We start from the raw sequence: 17482 nt of genomic DNA, 5'->3' as shown, positions 1-17482 counted from the left end.
TACCATTAGGTACATGGTAGTCAAGGATCTCTTGAATCTCCATCAACCAAACAAATCCTCTGATACTAGGTCCAGAGATCTAAACCTACATCAGCAAATAAACAAAACGTGGAGAAAATGTTGTTATCCAATGCCTTCCCCACCTCTGGAATAGATGTCTGCTACAAATTAAGCAGTGGAATACTAGAACACATCATCTTCCATCATATAGGAACTAGGTGATCGTATGGGTAATCACAAAGTTTCTTCCAGATTAACAAATCTCCCATATTTCATAAGGGTGCATTGCAAAGAGAGAGAGTTTTTCTTCTTAGCATCAAGGAGAAGTTACCTCAAAGTTGATTATACTAAGTTTCTTGGACAGAGAGCACCCCCCCACACTCCCACCCCCATGTGGGGATTTAATTCAGATTTTCATACTATTTGGTTTGTTCAGGAAATTTGCACATGACTTTCTTATTGTGGACAACCAGACTTTATGTCCTGACTTGTCATATTCCAAATCCCTGCCCTGGGAATTCTGAAAAAAGAGACAACCAAATGTCCTTTCATTATATTATTTTTCTGTCCAAAAGAAGTATTTGTTTGTTTTAATGACTGACTGATTATGGACTGTGTAGGTGTACTAGTTTAGAATGCTACCCATTTTATGATATGACCTACATTTAGATTTGGTTTTATTAGAAAAGGATAGTTAAGATAAGGTAATATCCTTAATGAAACCTTTGTGACTATTTTCTCTTAAAAAAAAATTATTTCTAAATATTGACACAGAATCTGATGGCCATACCTTCTGTTTCAGCAGACTTTAGTCACAATGCACCCCTCCAACAGGGCTATATGTGAATGATGTACATTATGACAGCAGCTTTATTTATGATAACTGGAGACATAGTAGAATGAAACTTCCAAAACTGAGCAAAATCAATAGATGTTTTAAGCAGCTACAGCTACCTAGATTTCAGAATAATTATAGTTCAAAGAACTACTCACCCAGTTTTCGCAAAATTTGTCCAGTAGGTCATTACCACGGCACTTAGCATGACATCATTCTTGGAGAAGTTACAAGGGAAGAGGTCAGTGGCACCAATCATTGGCACTCCGAACACATAAGGAATTTCATCCCCATGAGCAGCATCAGCCCATTCTGGTCGTGTTTCTGTTTGGCAGTGGTGGTAAAAGGTGTAGAAGTAAACTGGTGACTGATATTCGGCATGTAGTTTGGCAGTAGCCATGGCAGGGGCTACCCACTGGTGGTCAGTAAATAAGGCCAGAAGTGTCTTCCTTCGCATCTCCCCATTGTCCCTGTCAGCCCAGTCTGTGTACATGAACTTAATTGTCTCCCGAAGGATGTCCTTACCCTCTGGATAGCCATACAAGTTTTCTACAAAGTTAGAGATGGTAAAGTCAAAGTAGCTTGCGGATATGCCATCCTCTTCTACCCAGTCCTCCACAAACTTCAACCCCTCACCTTGGTTAACCCCAATGAGGATGTCATAGTTCAAAAATTCTCCTTGTTGCATTAAAATCTCAGGATCATCGGGAACCACATCACCATCCACAACAGGTCCAAAAGCAATGTGGTAGCGGGCTGGCTGGATGTCTTGGTCTACCAATTCACGGTAGGATTTTCGCCGCAGACAATCGAGCATTTCATAGCTGTCACCCAGGGTACAGCCCACTTTTCTAGCTAAGATCTTGGTGTACTTCATAGGTTGGTAGTTCACAGACCAGCTTGCTATTGCCGTACCACTCTGTGCAATGGCCCTTTGAAACAAACCTGGAAAAGAAAGAAATGCTATCAAATTAACACAAATGCCAAAACAGTTGCAAATTTTTCAACAGTCTCTAAACAGATATGACAGATAAGACCACTGAGACAATTTTGCTATATCTCTTACTTTATTGCCTTCTAATAATCCTCTGCTCTATGTTCTGAAACCATTTTCTGCATGTCTTTGAGCAGCTGTAATCACTCTTTTGTCTGTAAACTGTAATATTACTGATGTCATCCTGTTTCTGGTTTGTACTCATCCCTGTGGTCTCCAAAAGTCTGATTCATTTGGTTTCTCATCGTATATTATTCATCTAGGTTAGGACTCTGATTTAACAACCCCTCACCTCAGAACTTATGTTTGATAACAAACTGCAGCCAAGTCTCACACAGAGCCCAATGAGTGGCCTTTGGAAAACGGACTTAATGGAATCCATCCATTCACTTTCTCCCCACTTTATATACCATCATTCATAGTGAGCAGCGGATATAAGGACATAAATTATAGGGTTTGGCTCTACTAATATTCATCAATCTTCTACAGAAATAATACTATAAAGATATTTATCTTTTGTCCCTCCAGATGTCAGCTAAGCCCACTCAAAATACAGATTGAAATCTTAACAGGATGAAATAAACTGGTTGAACCTTTAACTAAAAAAAAAAAAAAACATTTTTTTTTAAATATGCTAGATCAGTGGTTGCACAATCATGGAGAAAAAAAGCAAAAAAAAATGGCATCGGGTAACACAAATAGGAACTGCAGTGATAGTTATTCTCAAAGAAGAGTAGCATTTTATCAAAAAAAAAAAAGAATGGGGCAGTGCACTTAGTGAGTTACAAACTTGTCCATTTAATACTCCTAAAAGGACAGGGAGGTCCTGGGGGATAGAGTTATCCTTTCCCAAAAAGTCCTTTGACAACCCAAGTCTATTTCCATAGCTGATTTAAGGGCACCAGAGATGCAAACCGATAGTGAATTACTCTGCTGTGTATTTAATTTCTCATATGTGACTGTATCTGAGTGTAAATACAAAGATGCGGGATACAGAGTTAGCTGATCATTTGATGACCCATACAAACTGCTTGCATGGAACATCCAATAGCTTTAGACAGGGAAGTAATCCTGTCCAGAATCAAAAGCATTTCATTCTAAGAGCTTCCATTCAGAGAAGCGTGATAGGGTAAATGAAACTTATATATCCCTCCATAAGTAGCGTATGCTACCTGCTCTAATACACTCTCTTTACTGAAAAGAGGAAACAGTGAGGAACTCTCGGGGAACTGCAGTGCATCTGATCATCTTCCATTGAAATCCAACAAGCCCTCAAAGGTTCCACCTGCCCACACAACTCCCATCACATGTATAGTCACTCCGTGTTATACTGTTAAGCAACAAATTTCCAAAGAAAAACAGTCACTATTATACACCAACAACAAAAATCAAACCACGTCCACTGTACTCATAATCATAATGTTATTGTTCATAATTACTATCTTTATTGGCTACTAAAAGGACATTACACACACATTAACACCCACTAGATGTGTATACATACAGACACACACAAACATACATTCCTCCAAATTTCTAAAGCAGCCACCCGATGGAGCAACTTAGCATTAAAACACTTACTACAAGTCAAAGACACTGTGAAAACTCCACAGACACTGATGAAAATAAATTAATTTGTCTGCAAAACTAACATCATAAAGACAGACCCAAACTTAGCAAGCTAAAAAAAAAAAAATTCTAGTCCTATGCTCACACTGTCACACTTTAGAGAAGGCAAAGGTGTACTAGTCAATCAACTTCAAAACCTAATCAACAATAGCTAATAAATCTATCTTATAACCTAAGACAGCTGTGTACAGGACTAAAGCCCTGACTACAGCCCAGGTGACCTGTGTTGACTAGTTGCACAGGCAGGGACAATGGAATATGCCCATCCTAGGGTGGAGAGACAGTCGTTTCCCGCAGCTCATGCTGCTGTTGTTCTGATGACAAGGCTTTGGCTGTGCAACAAAGGTCTGACAAGATGCAGGGAGCTGATACACGGAAGACATAGATACAGCTGCTCAAGCTGGTGAAGGTTGCTCCTGTTCGTAAATGTGGGGGGAATATGTATGAGCAATCAAAGAGGTATAGGTAATCCTTGTGCTCACATCACCACCAGGGGTGAGGTTAAGCATTAAAAAAGCTGTCAAAAACAGGATGCCCAGGAAAGTGCAAAAAAAAACCCCTCATGACAAACTGGATGGTGGACCCCATATACAGTTTAATGTCTGATCATAGAGAGGTTTGATGGACAGAAGGCATGGGTGACTGTATTAACTACATACTAAAATTCACCCAAAACTGAAAATGAGATTACAGCTATTACCTTCTTAAAAAGTATGAACCATTAAATGGTGGTGAGCTACTAAACAGTCAAGCAGGCAGCACTTATTCTCATCATTTAATTAAAGGTTATAATTAATGGTTATAGCAACATCAGGTTAGACAGACAAGTTATGAAAAACAGTGAAGCCCCAAGGATGAGACCACACTGGAGCTGATCTGTAGTAACTTACCTGAGGATAAAAAGGTTACACTATGGATTGTCCACTTGACAATCACCCCCCAGGATGGCCCTTTTGCCTAGGGAGTAAGATGAACTTTCAGGTCAGTCTAACTGAGCTGAAAAATTACGCGAAAGCTGATATCAAGGGATGCTGGCTAACCTAGTTTGCTGATGACTGTAGGCACAGGGGCCTTATTAAATCCAGTTTTGATGCACAAATTCTACAGCAAGGGTTGTGCTAAACAAATACTTGGTGGATTGATCATGAGTTTACCTTTACTGCAGATAAATGCCATACAGATTTCTTTGGTAAGTCTCCCATCATACCAAATACCATACAGATAATATTCCATTTACATTTGACTCGCTCGTCAGAGACTTGGGTAGCTATGTTGATAAACTCTTCATTTATCAGTAGGTTTCTTTCATACTCATGGTGAGAGAACCCTTCTACCCTACATAACTTATCCTTCATGGTAACTCTTCAAGGTGCTTAGAAGTTATGGTTCCACTTTGTATGTTCCCTTATACGCACCATCATTGATTGCATGCCTAATTTGGTAAGTACCTCATTAAGTACCTAAAAAAGTGTGAAAAACCTTGTTTCCACACCAAAATTTAGTACAGAAAACTGGGAAAGGAACCAACGTATTGGGTACAAAGTAACAGAATGGGAAGAGGCCAAGAATTCATTTGGACTGCAAGCTAGAGATTGGCTTCCCTATCAAGGATTGATATCAATATCAGAGTATTGGCAAAGAGAAAGAAATAGGGGATCCTAAGTGAAAGACCTGCACTGGCACAGTTTTTAGAAGAATTTTAAACAGAAGTAGCTGTTAGAAAACGGATAATTAGTAAGGCATTTAAAATATTGCATGATAGCTATAGGAATCCATCAGAGGAGGTTGGAAAGGATTGGGAAGAGAGATTGGATGAGCAATTCACAAATAAACAATGGGATGATATAGATAGATAGATAGATAGATAGATAGATAGATAGATAGATAGATAGAGAGATAGATAGATAGATAGATTGTCTGTCTCTGTCTATCTATCTGTCTGATAGATAGATAGATAGATAGATAGATAGATAGATAGATAGATAGATAGATAGATAGATATGTATGGCTCCCAAATGTACAACAAAATGTAAAAGATTTATGATCTTTGCTTGAAAGTGTTTGCATAGGTATTTTTATATCTAAGCATACTCCAAAGAATTTTTCCACAGGTAGATTGCAAATGTAGGTATGACGGGGAAGAGAGAGATAACTGGGAATATATTTTTGGGAGTATATCGAGTTGGCAAATTTTAAAAGTTCCCTGCATACTACTTTGTCAGAAATACTGGGTGAGTAAATTGTTGCAATTAAGGAAATGATTTTTTGAGATGTGATACAGAATTGGAATAGTCTAAACATAGTAAGGCCTTGCTGAGCTGCCCAAAAAAAAAACAATACTAGAAAATGGAGGTCAAAATCTAAACCAACCAAACTAGAATCAGTGAATATAGTAAAAGCGATAAAAGAAATAGGAGTGGAATCTTTAGAAAGGGGTATGTACAAATTACATAGAAAACAATGTGAATCGTGGGAACAGTATTTGCAGAATAATGTTTTGCAGGGATAATAAGGTTTAAGGGAAGGTAGGAATTGAATGAGTTAAGTAATGTTTGACTGACAATTGTATACAAGATTTTAAATGATACATAATATTTGCAACTTGTTTTCCTTTATATAAATGGACGATTGCCTGTGACGTAAGTGATAATTCAATAAAGATGTTTCTTGTTCCAAAATAAAAACAAACAAAAAAACAAAACAGGATTTCAGGTCTTAGGTCATTTAGTTACTCTGACATCTAACCATCTTCTCAGTCATGTACAGACTAGTATGCAATGATCTTTCTGTAGCCTTCTGTGCTACAGAACTCCTGTACCTAAACATAACTGACGGTAAAGCAGCACCCTCTGAAGATACCCAACCATTCTCGGCCACATGAACAATATTATGGTACAACTACCACTATATTGTGGCAGCCTTGAGAACCAGGCTTGCAGCCTGGATTACAGATCCCACATTTTCACCTGGGATATGAGGGGATAATGCACTTAATGGGAACACACAATCACCTGCTGATATTGGGTAGTATTGTTAAGCTTATTAACTATAACCTTGGACTACAAGTTTACAAGTTAGTAACAAGTTTTGAACATATGGATGGGACTCTAGAATGCTGGCTTTCACTTTGTTTACTCGCTTGATTTGGTATCTTGGTAAGTGGACCAATAAACACCATTTTCAGCCATGATCCAGGCCAAAAGGGAGAAATCTGTTTACACTATTATATGAAGTAATAGACTTAAGATTATTTATGCATTAAATTTTGCGATATTTCAACATGTCTGTTTTCTTTTCAACAATGGTTTTGGGCAAAATACACAGTAATACTTATAATGTTATTTACAATAATACTTTTATCATTACTTTATAACAATGCATCAAACATCATTGCAACAGAAACTGTAGTCATTGGCTTCATAATTTCAGAAATGATATGTCACAAAAATGAGATGATGAGATTTAAGTCTGTTAAATTATAAACTCTGCACTTAGTTATGAAACTACAAAAAAAATGACATACACAGATCAAAGTTTGCTTTCTTCAAACTTAATTTTTACAGTTTTGTTACATCTCAGTCACAAAATAATGAGGATTAGTTAATAAAAAAAAAAAATTTTTATATTTTGTACTGAAATTATAGTTTTATCTCTGGCCTCCTGCTACAGAGGCATATCATGTATTTATGCCACTGGTGACAGGTTTGTGAACAGGCCCAATGCATGGGAAGGGGTGGCAGAGCTATGTAGGCTGATGCCAGCATGGAGGGAGGTGGACTGAATATACTGCTTTTGTGACCTCTGGTACATAACAAGGGCCATGAAAGTACATATTCCGTTTCAGAGATGGGGAATAAAATGTATCAAGACTACCACATATGTAACGTACCAGAAGGCAGTTCCTCTAATTGGGCAAATGACCAGCTGCTGCAGGACGATGATATCCAGCCTTACTGCACTCCTCAAGCATGGAGACCTTGTTCCCTGGTCTTAACAATGAATAGCCACTAGGCTCTGACCTTCATGGAGCTGGTAGACATACCAAGTGAATGGACATATCCAGGAAAATTAATAAGAATCAAGTGAAAGCTTATGGGTAAGGAAATGGAACAGGGAGGCAAAATTTGGGAGAAGATGTGTGTCTTACCTTACAAGTGACTGCCATCTAACTGGCTGACCATTATCTACCCAAATCCCATTTTCCAGATTTTATATTTCCCCTTTGCTTTGAATAAGACTCAGAAACACAGTTTGTGTGGCATTTGTGTTCACCCATGCAAAGTAATTTCCCCCACAGCTGCATGGCCATAGACTTATCACATGTAAGTAATGGGGAATATAAATGAAATATCCTACTTTGGAAGCCCTCCTGCAAAAAAAAAATGTGACCATTTGGTATAAGTGATGAGTTTTTTGATCTTCTAAGAATGTTAGCTTGTGAGGTTGAATACTGATTTGTCAAAGTGCAACCATGAAATGGACCATAAATAAAATACATTGTAGTCTTACTTTCTAAGAAACATTTCTGACCTGGGGTTACTATCCCCATTTCAGGCTGCAAAAGAATCAAAAGTAAGAACTGTTCTGTTTGGGTCATTTATTACAGGCATTCAATAAGCCTACAGAGTAGCATGCCATGCATAGTATAATTAAGGAAAATGTGTGCATTTAATCAAAGAAATGCAGATAAATTACTTTATAAACCACCCCTGCAAATAAGTGGCCTCATACTCTCTTGCCACTGAAAGAGTTCGTTTTACCACAGATTATAAATATGGATGATCTAAGCAAAAGACACAATTAAAATGTGTTACGTCATCACTTTACATTTGAACATTATGGTAAGTGAAACTTAACATCACAAGACAGAGTTCAGGTTGTCACCAATGTACCCTTGGACTACTGGCACATAATGTGCTCAGTAATGGTGACAACATGCTGCTTACCACACACAAAAAACTGCAGATTTCATATAAGGTTTGCACCATGCCAAAACAGCAGAAATGCTACAGTCATAACAATCCAGCCCCGATGATTGCTAAATGTCTACGTTTCTGAGAAAGTAATGGTTAATGACTGGTTGTTTTCATTCTTGCTGTATGAAAGTATACTGAAATGTCAGTATAATCAGTCAGTGCAGAAAACATACAAGGGATACAGTAGGCGCACCACATAGTGAAAGCATGCTTTGATGTCAGTTCGAGTAACAGAGAGAACTTGTAAACTCCTACCACACCTGGATCTCCATTTGATCTCCTTCACTACCCTGAGTGCCTCCCCTATCTTTAGTGTCTACCAGGAGGTCCCTTAAGTTACCACTACGAGAAATAGTGAAATTTTGATCATGCTGACTTGTCACCACTTTAAATACTGAGACCTTGGACAAGGTCCACTCAGGCTACACATCCCTGACTTCCTCAGACATGTGGGAAAAGTTATTCTGAAGGTTGGAACTGAAACCTTCAACCCTTCATGCAAAAAAAAAAAAAAATTGGCTAGACACTCCAAGGACAGTCTCACTACATGTTTGGGCTTCCTGTTCAGCTACTGCCCCAGACATCCATTTTAAGTCAACAACAAATGTTATTCTTATTATTATTATTTACCAGAAAGGTTCATCCAGACTCCGCTACACTTTGCTATGAAGGAAAGGTTAGTTTGCTTTTATTTTTTGTATTTTGTATTACTTTATTGCCTTTCTATATTTGTGGTTTGTTTTCTTTACCTTGTGTTTTACTTGCATTCTGCTTTAACAGCATATTAAAACTTCATAAAAGACCACAGCTCTCTCTCTCTCTTCTGAGTCAGGCAGAATTTTTTCCCACCCTCCCACCAAGTTACAGTTGTCTTGTTAAATACCACTGTCTTTCTAGTTGCCTGCCTTTTATGTTAATCTGACCATATATCTCATTTCCTCTCTACTTTCACTGGCTTGTGTGAGTAATCACAAAATCATCATTTTTGAAATCCCTCCCCGTCTACTATTTAAATTTATTGGCCATCCTACTGTATTCCATAGTACCATAATACAAAAGTGACCACCCCTTTCAATCCATCTTGCTGTTTTAAAAATAGTAACTCTCCACTAAACCATAACTTTTTAAACAGGTAAAACTTAAGTTACCTACTTTCACATCTAACTTCTCTAGTGAACACTGCAGTGTGCATTTTTTTTTTCATCTTACGTTTAAGCATCCCTGTGACTAACACTTTCTCTAATACCTGCTGGAAAGCACTAGGAAGCCTTAAACTGATACAAGCACTCAACTCTCCTTGTTGATAAGGAGAATTTTATAGAAGGCACTAAACAGCCTATAATTGCAAAACACCTTGCTAAGGTAAGGGAAAACAGCTCCTGTACTTTATAAAAAAAAAAAAAAAAAAAAAAAGGCACCAAACCAGGCATGTCCAAGGGTCAGCTTCCAGTGATTTCTCCTGTCCACCTGGTGAATCTGGGCATACTGGGGCAATGCAGCACTTGCCTCATGTACACAGACAGCCCTCTCCTCCTACCACCCAACACTACAACCTGTAAGAGATGCACTTACATAGCCAAAATGGAAGCAAAGTTCTCTCCACCCAAGATTGTGCTAGACAGTCAAGAGGAGAAGGTTAACACCCGCACTACACCTCAAGCAACACATATCCCTTCTAAACCCACACCACCAACACCTACATATAGCAACAATAAATCCACATATGCAGAGGCCCTTAACTGTAACCTACCCAAGCAACAAGGACCTCTGAAGCTGAAACGCAAACAAACACCAATCACAACCAAAGTGTCACATAGTTCACAACACCAGTGTACCACCCAGCAACAGCCCCTAAGGCAAGACAATGTACCTAACACTTTAGTCATAGGTGACTCTATAGTCTGGCACACTGATGTCCCACTCACCAGGTTGAACAAGGAGAAAATTACAGTCAGCTGGCTGTCGGGTGCCAGGATCTGCCACATAATGCATGCACTCAAGTCACTCCACAACAAGTACAAATATGACTCTGTCATTGTCCATGTTGGAGTGAATGACTTGAGACGTACCTCCCTGGACTACATGAAAAGAGACATGGAAGAGCTCTCAGATCATGTGGCCCAGGCAGGTATGACCCTAGCCCTGAGTAGCATCCTGCCTTCACCCAGAATGATACCACAATATAAGGACAAAATGATTGACTTCAACAATTAGCTAAGCTTCTGGTGTCATTCAAAGGGGATCCAGTATCTGTCTGCCTGGGATGACATGATCGACAGACCACGATGCTTTGCCAGAGATGGTCTGCACCTGTCGCCCCTGGGATTCAGGTTACTGGCTAAGGCTCTTGCCACCCCTATAGTGCCTTTTTTAGGCAAAGTTCAAAGGACAAAACCACCACCATAACAGGTACAAGCATGCAAAATCTGAAGGTAATGCTACTCAATGCTAGAAGTCTAAACCTCAAAATGCACTCTCTCGAGGCACTCCTAAAAATGGAGAACATAGATATCTGTACAGTAACTGAGACCTGGTTCAAGGCTCCAGAGAGCACCCCTGCAATACCAGGCTACAACTCTTACCACACTTTTTGGCCACCAAACCAGGACCGAAACACTAAAGGTGGAGGAGTGTCAATATTCACCAAGGATATTCACACCACCAGGCTAGTTGCCCAACACAATGCATCTAAAATTATCCAGGTGCAACTAACCCTAGGTAAGACTGCAATCCAAATTGTAGCTTGCTACAGATCCCCCACCATACCTCTAGATTCTCACTACACCTTTCTAAACATACTGGAAAATATTAAGATAGAACCAAACACCCTAATACTGGGTGATTTTAACTACCCTGCCATTAACTGGGAAAACTACTCATGTACCAACACCTTTGCCCAACGGTTCTTGGAATTCATAAATTCCAATGCCCTGGATCAACTAATCCATAGTCCGACCAGGGGTTTTAATATCCTAGACCTGGTCATTACCAACATGGGAAATCGATGCTCCACACCTATGGTCACCCCCTCGTTAGTCAGATCTGACCATAAGCTAATCACCCTTAGCATCCACATCCCACCACAGCCCCTCAGTAAGGAAAACTCCATAAAAAACTTCTCCAAAGCCAACTTCATGCTACTCAAGTCAGAAGTGACAAACTTAATGACACCCATGCAGATGGGAACTGAAAGTTCAACTGCTGAATCCTACACTAAGGCACTGTACGAGCACATCCACTCATGCATGAATCATGCCACCCCAAATAGAACCAAGATGCTCTCATCCAAAAAAAGGAAGCCAATCTGGTGGTCCCCTGCCATAAACAAACTTTACAACAAAAGGAAGAAACTGTTGCAGAAAAGAGGAAGATCCCAGGATGCAATAAACTCCCTTACCAGCCTCAGTAAGAAACTGAGATCCCTCATAAAATCCTCTAAAGCTAGTTACGAAAATAAAATTGCCAAAGATTCCAAAGACAACCACAAGGCATTCTATAACTATGTCAAGAATCTAAATGGCAATGCTCATATCTGCTTTGAGGTAAAACAGAATGGCATTAATTATACTGATCCCAAGGATATTGCCAATATCCCGGCAGATCGATTCAGTGCCAACTTCAACCCCCTCTCACCCCCTAAATGGCCCATTTCAATACTGGAAGATTGCCAAATTCCAGTAATAATGGCCATACAGGTAAAAATGCACTCTCCAAAGCTAAGAATACAGCATCCATGGGACCAGATGACATCCCAGGCTGTGTACTACATTAACTACAATATGAACTGGCACATCACGCAAGTATCATGTTTAATCATAGCCTCACCTCAGGTTTCATGCCCACTGAGTGGCGCAGAGCTACAGTTATCCCACTCCACAAGGGGGGGATCCACCTTGGATCCCGGAAACTACTGTCCCATCAGTCTGACAAGCCTTATCTGCAAGGCCATGGAGCATATTATCATGGAACTTATAAACAAAGACATTGGCAACCTTCAAACACAGGACCCCACCCAGTTTGGGTTCGTGAAGGGCCGATCTTGTCTCCTGAACCTGATTGACTTCTTCGAATCAGTCTCCAGAGTCATGGACAAGGGTAAGGTGGTCCACACAGCCTATCTAGAACTTGCCAAGGCCTTTGACACCATCCCCCACTCTGGAATCATAGATAAACTTACTAAGCTGGGCATTAATCCCTATGTCACCCAATGGGCTGCTAACTGGCTTACTGATAGAACCCACACTAAAAGTAGCCGACTCCAAATCCAGCTCCAGACAAGTGACAAGTGGAGTACCTCAGGGTTCAGTCCTGGGACTGCTCTTGTTTGGCATCTACTTCTCTGAAGTACAGGCCAACACTAAGGGACTCTGGCTAACAAAGTTCGCAGATGACTGCAAACTGGGAGCCATTATTGAATCCCCAAATGATGTGGATACTGTACAAAAGGGCCTTACAGAAACAGATGCTTGGTGCCAGAGCCATGGGCTCAAGCTCAATGCCAAGAAATGTATAGTATCCCCTTTGGGAAAAAACATGTATCCGTGAATTACCATATAGGTGGCAGTACACTAAACACCGAAAGTGTGATAACCACATCACCACAACAGTCAGGAAATCCTTCTATGTGGCACACCTCATAACTAAGCACTTTTCATCCAGAAAAAAGGAGGTCATTGTCCCACTATACTCATCCCTCATCAGACCCATTATAGAATACAACGCCCCATTTGGTATGTACCTCTCAAGACATCTGCAACAACTGGAAAGACCGCAGAAATACCTCACTAAAAGAATCACAGGCCTAAAGCAGATGCCCTACACTGACCACCTTAAAAAACTCCAGCTATACTCTGTCACATATCGTCTACTCAGAGGCAATCTCTGCTTAACATACAAGGCCATGTCAAACCCAGAGCTGTTGGACATGCTACACTTAAAGAAATCCCAATCCCTCAGAGCAACATGCTCCAGGGATCTAAATCTTGTCATCACAATAAACAAAACATGCTGGAGGGATAGGTTCCTGACCCAGAGACTCTCCAGACTCCGGAATAGCTTGCCCATACATGTCAAGCAGAGTGCCTCTTTGGCCTTCTTCAAAAGGAACCTTGACGATTGGATGGGAGAAAGGAAATTCACCCCGGGGATCACATCAGTCGCCCTGCTAGACAGGGGTCCAGGGAAGTAAATAGTGTGGGAAGAAATAGCCAGGGAATTGTTATGACTAGGCTTGTATAGGCCCTAGGGCTGACAGCCTAGTGCCAACCTATGTACCTATGAACCTATGAGCCTATTCAACTAACAGGTCAGTGTCTCTCCTTGGAATTACCAATTCAGTTGTATGGTAAACTGTAAAATCACAAACATTTATAATGGTCTGGGGCAGATGAGAAAGGTGGAATTTTGAGGACAGATCTTACATAGCTGCTGAGTAGCAGCTCCCTTAATTATCCTCTATAGAAAAACACTGCATTTGACTAGAAACATTGATACTGTTTGGAAAAAAAGCAAGCTATATCTTTTCTATAGTCAATTTTGATCAATATAAAATTGAGCAATCTGAAAGTATCTTAGCATGAATTGTCTGCAATAACCAACCTTTAATAAGCAGTAGCATTCCTGCAGGAATTATCCTTAAAATAGACCAGTTTCATGATAAAGTGGATTTTATACATATGAACTGTAATAGACAAACTTAACTCTTGAATAAATGATGCGACAACAATGAATTCAAATAAAGGACATCATGAAGTCTCTTAATGACACTGATGATATGTCGAAAGAGGAGGAAAACACAATGCAATTTATTTTTCTAACAAAATACATGGCTGCTCGATATGCTATGTGGACCACAAAAATGGAGAAAGAACAAATGGAAATGTATGTGATACCCGAGAAAATGGAGAGCAGTAATATGAGTTCTTAACCACTTGGCTTCCAAATTTTTAAACTTACAGGTGGGAAGTTCTTTTAGGATAGAAAGAGTGCTAACACCTTTGGTGATCTCATCCATAAGGCAGGAATCTTCTACGGGCTAAAAACATTGAAGTTATGTTTTGTCTTGACAAACAGTTTATTCTAAAAACTGCTTGGTCAAAGCCTCCTTGTTAAAATTTATTGCAATTGTATCACTTTTGAGAATGACATCTCCACTTAGACTATGAAAAAAAAACAGAAAAGTTTGCTTGCCCCTGATAAAAACTTTCAGAAATAATACTAAAACTCATATTCTCTATTGTGCAAGACTTAAAACATTTCTAACAAATGTTTCTACTTTGGCACACTGGAGAAAGCTGCTTCTTATCTATAAAACAACTACATAATCACAAACTATGAAGACATGAATGGGAACTATACTTCAATATCAAGAGGAAAATGAAACATGGGAAAGTAACCATTACAGCAAAGAAAAGAATGAACACTTAAAGTATTAGGGGGATGTCTCAAAGAACTTAAGACAATAAAGGGCTTTAAATGCTAGCATTAAAAAAGAGTTGTGGGTAAAAGCTTTGCATTTCTATATTTGATTGTTTTGTTCTGGTTTTATATGTGGATAGAATTAAATATTTTTGAAGCATCAAAGTACCAGGGAGCGATTTTTTGTCTTTTTAGTACACCAATTTCTTACAAAAAAATTCATGACTTTATGACTAACTGTTAAACACAAACTGATATGACAAATATAAATTATGCTTTTGGAAGTAAAATGAAACACCAAGTGTTTCCTAATGGTATAAACATGTGTCTTACTGAATTATATAACTCTCTTTATTCTGAAATTATCAACATGGGAATACATGCATTTGGGCATATAGCACATACATTCTGTGCATAGTACATGCATTTGGGCATATAGTACACATATACTGCGCATAGTGCATGCATTTGGGCATATAGTACACACATAATGTGCATAGTACATGCATTTGGGGATATAGCACAAACGTACTATGCATAGTACATGCATTTGGACACATAGTACACATGTACTATGCATAATAATTTGTAAATCTTTCCTGTATGAAGCACACAGTAATACTTTACTATTAGCTTATTGTTTTGAAGGAGTGCTTTAATTAGAATAAAATAAATTAAGTACAAAGATTACAGAGTAATTGGATGATTTCCTTCTTGATCAACTGTAATACTGAGCAGAGATTTACTATTGTGGTACAAGAAAGTTTAATTTTGTTTATTCTGCTTGCTGAGGTGAAATCAGTGGCCAGTTCAGTGTATTTTTTTCTTTTGAGAAATGAATACAGAATAATTTACCCCCAGGATTCAGGAAGCTCGGCGCAAGGACGATTTTAGCCTTGCGCCAAACGTCCTCAATACAGATGGTGCAGCAGCACCATATGAATATTTATGAGCGTGCCGCCGTACCCTCGACGTGCACAGGAAATGTGTGCAAGTGCAGGGGGCATGTTCAAGTGCTCTACGGAGGCGTAAACATGCCCTGACAGTTGCACAACCTACTATGCTTACTATTAGAGCCCGCCTCTAATAGTAAGCCAGTAATTCAGTGTCCATGGATACCGAGATGTATGCTAAGCATACAAGAGTGTCCACGAGCGCTGAAATAAGATCGAAGTAGTAAACACACAAGCACGTAGTGGAATGTTGAGCCCAGTCACTAGAACTTTCACAAGAAGATTCCCCATGTCCCTGTTTTACATTTGTATTGCTGCAATATCTAAAGTGTAAGCAAAGCGCAGCGTGTTTACGTGTCACAGCCCTCTGCTGAGCGTAGCTTACACATCAAACTCATTCAAATAGAGAAAAACATGCGGAATCAACGTAAATGTCAATGGTGTAGTGGGTAGAGCAGCCACCTAACGAGCAGACATTCATAGTTCGAGTCCAACTACAGCACATATAATTTTCCATGTGAATGAATGTTGTTTTGCTGTAACACCGACATAATAACATGTAAATGTGAACTGGAGTATCACATGAGATGTTTAACTAAATATCATTCAATCAAAGTGGTACTGTCATGAATAAGGCACTAGTAAGCAGGTGTAAGCACAAATAAGAAGCAGCAAACATATATAAGTACCAGTAAGCAAGTGTGAGTGCGCTTGTGCGGGTGTAAGCAGTGTCCAGCACAGGAAAGGTATATAAGTATGTACAGATATATAATATATACACTATGGCTAGGCTTATAAATGTCCTAGGGCAGATAGCCTAGTATCTACCTATGAACCTATATATATATATATATATATATATATATATATATATATATAGATATATATATATGAAGAATGAACGTCGTAACAATAAAGCATACAAAAGGAATGAGAAGGGAATCAACAGCAACCCCAGTATTATATAGCGCTGTCAGTGTATGTCATATCCAGCTGGGCAGGAGTGAGCAAAGCACTGCTACTCACACCAAAGGCAGGATATTACCAGTGGGAGTAACACTGTTGATCTGCTAAGTCTACTTTACAAATGATCAGAGGGTAGTCCCTGGTGGGACTACCCAAAAATTGATAGGATGATTGGACCTCCAACCATTACACAAGCAAGGGCAGGTATGTTCAAGGACTAAATGGTGGGAGAGCCTGATAATACATGGGTTGGGACAACATATGTGTAGGGCCCCTAATGCTGGGGAGAGGGCAATGTGTGGAGGTGTGTCATGACTGCGATAGCAACTGGACAATGGATGGTATGCGTGTATGTTGAACTCGGGTGGGGTGGAGGAACTATGGGTATGGAATTATGGATCCAGGCGTGTCAGGGTTGGATGGGCTGGTTCTAATTGGACTGCCTCATGGAGGTCAGCGAGTTCATTATAAGTATATATGCATACACATATGCATACATCTATATGGAGAAGAACATTCCCTGTAACACATTCATTCCATTTGCAGACATAAATAACATGAATGTGCCCTTACAAACCTCGACAGTAGATAGAATAATAGGTTGTGCATAAGAGGGAAGGGACAAAACTGCTAAAACGCAGAAGTGTGTACAATGTCTGAAGTCAGTGCTGTGCTGAAAAAAAGTCAAATGTGAGTACATTCTCACATGTGG

The 17482-nt window shown here is 39.4% G+C and overlaps 1 protein-coding gene across 1 annotated transcript in view; it reads right to left on the bottom strand.

Moving 5' to 3' along the window:
* The window catches only part of NLGN2 (neuroligin 2), a 2850277-nt gene that overhangs the window by 69914 nt on the left and 2762881 nt on the right, over positions 1-17482 (bottom strand). The window contains exon 7 of the mRNA XM_044077021.1: positions 994-1780. Within this exon, the coding sequence (XP_043932956.1) occupies positions 994-1780 (787 nt within the window). The remainder of the gene's footprint in view (positions 1-993; positions 1781-17482) is intronic.

Source organism: Protopterus annectens, chromosome 7.part0 (genome assembly GCF_019279795.1).
Source record: "Protopterus annectens isolate FY-2018-M chromosome 7.part0, PAN1.0, whole genome shotgun sequence".
In the NCBI taxonomy this organism is placed as follows: Eukaryota; Metazoa; Chordata; order Ceratodontiformes; family Protopteridae; genus Protopterus; species Protopterus annectens.
The sequence above is the reverse complement of the archived record's forward strand: the minus strand, read 5'-3'. Positions and strand labels throughout refer to the sequence as shown.